The sequence below is a fragment of the Athene cunicularia genome (assembly GCF_003259725.1).
Source record: "Athene cunicularia isolate RWA chromosome 12 unlocalized genomic scaffold, athCun1 chr12_part1, whole genome shotgun sequence".
Taxonomy (NCBI): domain Eukaryota; kingdom Metazoa; phylum Chordata; class Aves; order Strigiformes; family Strigidae; genus Athene; species Athene cunicularia.
In genome coordinates this window covers 3419045-3424175 of record NW_020799116.1, presented here as the reverse complement: position 1 = coordinate 3424175, position 5131 = coordinate 3419045, and the positions used below count along the sequence as shown (strand labels likewise).

The 5131-nt window shown below is 54.3% G+C and overlaps 1 protein-coding gene across 1 annotated transcript in view; it reads left to right on the top strand.

The window, feature by feature from the left end:
- The window catches only part of P4HTM (prolyl 4-hydroxylase, transmembrane), a 7227-nt gene extending 2097 nt beyond the window's left edge, over window positions 1–5130 (top strand). Inside the window, exons 3-7 of the mRNA XM_026857138.1 lie at window positions 463–625; window positions 2235–2420; window positions 2844–2934; window positions 3486–3609; window positions 4883–5130. Coding sequence (XP_026712939.1) covers window positions 463–625; window positions 2235–2420; window positions 2844–2934; window positions 3486–3609; window positions 4883–5100 — 782 coding nt within the window. The 3' untranslated portion in view covers window positions 5101–5130. The remainder of the gene's footprint in view (window positions 1–462; window positions 626–2234; window positions 2421–2843; window positions 2935–3485; window positions 3610–4882) is intronic.
- The last annotated feature ends 1 nt before the right edge of the window (window position 5131 follows it).

Here is a 5131-nt window from a genome sequence, read left to right as displayed (position 1 = left end):
GTATAAGAGACAGGAGTTGCCGAGGGCCAGGAGGTCTCCCCTCAGCCTCCTCTTCTCCAGACTGAACCCCCCCAGTTCCCCCAGCCGCTCCCCAGCAGACCTGTGCTCCAGACCCTGCCCCAGCTCCGTTGCCCTTCTCTGGCCACGCTCGAGTCATTCAATGGCCTTTTTGGAGTGAGGGGTTTGTGTGTTTTAGTAGCTTTTTAAAGTTCAAAAGGGTATTTTGCCTGTCACAGTTGTGACCCTGCGCAGCAGCTCACAGTTCACTTCTCTCTGTGCCCTCTCCTAAAGGCGAGAGCGCTGCTGGGGCCTGCACACAGGGGGTGCAGCCCGTGGACCCTGAGCGGGGTTGGTTTGTGGAAGGAAATTTCTGCAGTGCCCTCAGCTGGTGGTTTCTCCGAGCACAGGACAGCAAGAACTTTTACCTACACCAGAGTCAGCCGGCTTTTCCTCTTCCCATAGGTGTGCTGAGTTTGGAGGAGTTCAAACAACTAAATATCCGCGATTTCCACAAGTACATGGGAAGCCAGAAAGTGAAGATGAGTGACTTGGTGCGGAACAGCCAGCACACCTGGCTGTACCAGGGCGAGGGGGCACACCAGGTCATGAGAGCTGTACGGCAAAGGTAAGGGCCAGGCAGCCGAGGGACGGTGGGGTTTGTGCAGGCACGAGGACCACCTGTGCTGGGAGAGGCAGTGGCACACTTGCTAATATTCACACTTTCTAATTGTGTGAAAGCCTTTGGAGTATAAAGAGCAATGAACACAGACACGAAATGGGGAGAGGAGGTTTTCATTAGAACAAGAATTTGTATTGTCCTGTGGAAAAGGAAAAAGAAAAATCAAACCTTTCAGCATTTCCATTCACTTTTGGGAACAGCCCCATAAAACCAAGAAGACTTGGCATTATATGAAATAATTCATTCTAATTAGTAAATGAGCTTACTGGGAGAAACTGCCCATTTCCAATGCTGTCTGGGTGCCAGCAGTTACTGTCATTTGCTTTAGTTACTCATGCATTTCACTGAAATCTGTCTTAGCTGTTCGGAGCTGACTTTTTAACAAGCACAACTTCACCCTCAAGTAAGCCGACTTAGTTTAATCCTCCAAGCACATGTATTGCAGGGCAGCTCACGGCAGACAGGAGAACTTCTTACCCTTCCCTTCATCTCCGATTTGGTACTGGGAAGCATTGAAACCCAGCACGCAGGCCAAATCCTTTAGCTGTGGTGAGTTTCAGATAACTGGCTGGAGACTCTTGTTCTTGTGCTGCTGATCCTCACCCAGAACATGGGTGGGTAGAATCTGTCCTGAGGCTTGAAAACGGCTGTTGGCCACTCCTTCAGTGCATTCCAGTGGGAGAATGGGGTCGCATATTGCCTTCATTAGAGCAGACTGTGGCTGCCACCTTCTCGGTGCCAGCGAGCCAGCACACACTGCATTGGCATTCTGCTTTTACGCTCTTCAGCTGGCCACTGTTACACGGATGTGAAGACACAGCGCTGAAGGAGGCTGTTAGTCCTCCCTGGGACCGTGCGGTGCCTGGAGGGGCTTTGCCACCCTGCCTGGGTGCCTCGTTTCCCTTGCACCTGCCTCGAAGGCTCCACCGCTCCGGATACTCAGAGCTCTGAGTGTTCTTTGGCAGGTCTGGAGACCTTGGGGACGATCTCAGATGTAGCAACGGAAAAATCCCAGAGCAGGAGGGCTCCGGTCTCCTTGATCCCTTCCAGTGCCCCTCTGCCCTGGGGGGAGGCTGCTGAAAAGGCAACAGGGAAAGGTGAGTTAGGTGACAAGAATATTCCTAGAGCTAGTCTCTCGTTTACTCTCAGCAGCGGCCCTGTGCTTTGCTAACTGTCCCCGAGGTCTGTAGGTGGTGTGCAGGAGTCCAGAGAAGCGATGAGATGGCACATGAAGTTCTCCAGGGACACACAGAGAAAGGATCTTGCTGAGCAAGGAAAGTCTTCCTGAAAGCAGTCCTGCTGGAGATGCACCCTTCGGTTTTGGGGTTTTTTAATTAACCTTGACGAGGACTTTCTGAGCTGATGCTGATGGTCCAACAGATCTGTAAGGACCTAGTTATCTCTTGGCATGCTTGCTGCAGCCCATCTGTCTCTCCGGTCTTTTGGGGAAGGGGGTTATTTTTCTCTGGATTTGTTCACGGCTTGGGAGTAGTGGCCGATCGGGGTGACGGTACTTTCCCCTCACCTGCTCTGCTCTGCCTCTCCTCTTCCCTAGGGTAATGCGCCTGACTCGCTTGCCCCCTGAGATTGTGGAGCACAGCGAGCCCCTCCAGGTTGTACGGTACGACCAAGGAGGGCACTACCATGCCCACATGGACAGTGGCCCTGTCTTCCCCGAGACTGCCTGCAGCCACACAAAGCTGGTCGCAAATGAAAGCGCTCCCTTTGAGACCTCCTGCCGGTAAGATCTGCCTTGGCACCATCCAGAACGTGTTAGGGACAAGGTGCCGAGAGCCGTTTCGCCTCAGCTCCCCTAGGACTCGGGGCGCAGGTTTTGGGCTCACAAAACCAGCTTTGGAGATCGCTGGTGTGAAGGAGTTTGAAGGGGGAGGTGGGTGAATCCTGTGGGTCCACGTGAGGAGGGCAGAGTGGTTCTGCAGAGCTGCTGGGCCATCCCCACCAGAAGCTAAAACACACCCTCACCCGTTGCGGGTGGGGATTTTCTTTGTTGTCCTTGTCTTGTCCTTGGAGAAGAGCTGATGATGTAAATCATATCTTGTGATGTCTCAGAATGGCTGTTTGTATGGTGGAGGAGCAGGGAACGCACAGCCCCTGTGCATCTCCTGTTCCAGAGGTGTCCCCTGACAACCACTCTGACTTGCAGGTACGTGACGGTGCTGTTCTACCTGAACAACGTGACTGGGGGAGGCGAAACAGTCTTTCCTATAGCTGACAACAGGACGTACGAAGAGATGGTAAATGAATCTTGCCTGGGAATTTTGAGTTCCTCTTTGAATGTTGTTATTTGCTGTGACTGCAGAAGGTGTCTGGTGCATGAGGATGGTAGACGTCAGCCTTCGTAGCTAGAGCACGGGGAAGCTGTGCTCTGCTTATGGTCTTTTCCCTCGGAGGCCAGGGGAAGAGGCACAAGGCTTGGACAGCTGCAGCTCTCCCTGCTCAGAGGTGTGAGGGGCGGCCCCTTGGCCTTGCTGCCATAACACAGGTCCTGCTTGCTTCTGTCTAAGCAGGTTTCCTCAGACTAAATCTTGGCAGGTATGTTGTGCTCCTGCCAGGCAATGTGTGAGGAACGAGTGGCTGCTCAGAAACAGGTTATAGACCTCCAAGGGACTGAAACTGCCCGCTCTGAGTGGGTTGTAAAAGCCCTGTCCTGCCCAGTGTCAGCCTTGAGCTGTCCCTGGGGGGTGTTCAGGCAAAGGGCAGGATGATGGCTGGCAGCAGAGGTAGCCCAGTGCGTGCGCTTCATTCCAGCCCCGTTTGCAACACCTTCTCTGTTGTTTCTTGCCAGTCTTTGATCCAGAACGACATTGACCTGCGAGATACTCGGAAAAACTGCGACAAGGGCAATTTGCGAGTGAAACCTCAGCAAGGCACTGCTGTCTTCTGGTACAACTACCTGTCAGATGGAGAAGGTACGGGCTCGTTTCAAGACTCGGTTCTTGGAAGGGGTAGGGCTGCAGGAGGTGATAGCCGTCTTCTTGTGGCGGCTGGGAGCTCAGAAGAGAGCCAAAGGGTGGTAGCTGCCTGCTAGTGGGAACTGTAGAGTCTACTTGTCACCAGCTGTGTAGGAGCTTCCTGACTCTGAAAAGCCTTTGTTTACAGGCAGTAGGTCAGTGGCTCCTGATGTCTTTGGGGGACGGGACTAGCTAGCAAACAAAGACCTTGACTGCACTAGCCATGGGCAGCTGCCTCCCATCCCGCTGTGCGAGCTGAAACTCCTGCTGGAACTTGGTCTGCAATTCAAAATGTTTCACTGATGTGGTGTTGCCCAAAGGGGTGGGGAGGGGAGGTAGACAAAGGCACGGCCATCAGCTCTGCAGCTCGGGAGGCATGGGCCGCCCTGCGCAAGGCTCTGCCGTGCTTGGGGCCGACTCCTGCTTTAAAGCTCAGCCACAGCCTGATGATTTGTGTCCTTGGGGCTGTTTTTCTCACAAAGTGCAGCATGGATTTTCCCTGACAGCCAGACCAGGGGATTAACATCAATCTTCCAGGCTGATGGTGAGCATGACTCCAGAGTATTTTGATGGCAGATTCTAAGCAGTGGTGGGAGGATGGAATATAGCATCCCAGGACCCCTGGGAGCAGCCCATGTTTCCATCTCTAGAAAATCCACAGAGGACACAAGACCAGCGTTTGAGCTGTTGGATGATAATATCAAGACCATCGCTCTCCTGTAAGAGCCCTGTTGTGCTTTTATGAGCAAATTGTTCCTAAATGGAAGGCAGCTGCTGATGCAAGTCAGCCACAGAAAAAATGTGGAACCTCTGTGAAAAGAGGATCATTTAGAACTGCTGAAATGCAGTCTCTAATATGGCCATGAGCCTCTGACTTCCACAGGCCTTCTAGTGGCAGCAAACATCTCTTCCACAACAGCCTCCCCTTTGGGGAAGAATTGAGAAAAACAGCAACTGTGACACAGAATACGAAAGCCCCTCGTGCTGAGGGGAGACATGGAGGCAACGAGCATTTTGCACTCAGGGAGCCTGCCCTGGTGAACTCCTCATGGGTTCTAGGGTGGGGTAGCACCGAGATGGAGGGGCGCCAGGAGGAGCCAACTCCCCTAAGATGTACCCGAGCGAAAATCCAAGCCGGCGCTTTGGCCGTGCCTCCCTCTGCGGCCCCGGCCGTGCCTGCCTGTGCCGCAGCACTCCTCACCGCCTCCTAACAGGGCTTTTCGCTCCGCAGGTTGGGTGGGGGAGCTCGACGACTTCGCGCTGCACGGGGGCTGCCTGGTCACCCAAGGTACCAAATGGATCGCCAACAACTGGATCAACGTGGACCCCAACCGCTGGCGGCAGCTGCAGTTCCAGCAGGAGATGGAGCGTTACGCGGGGGCCGGCCCGGGGGCCCCGGGCGAGTGGACAGTGGATAAAGCCTACAGCGGGGTGCACCTGGAGCTGTAGGGCCGGGGAAGGGGGGCGCCGGGGGCTCGGG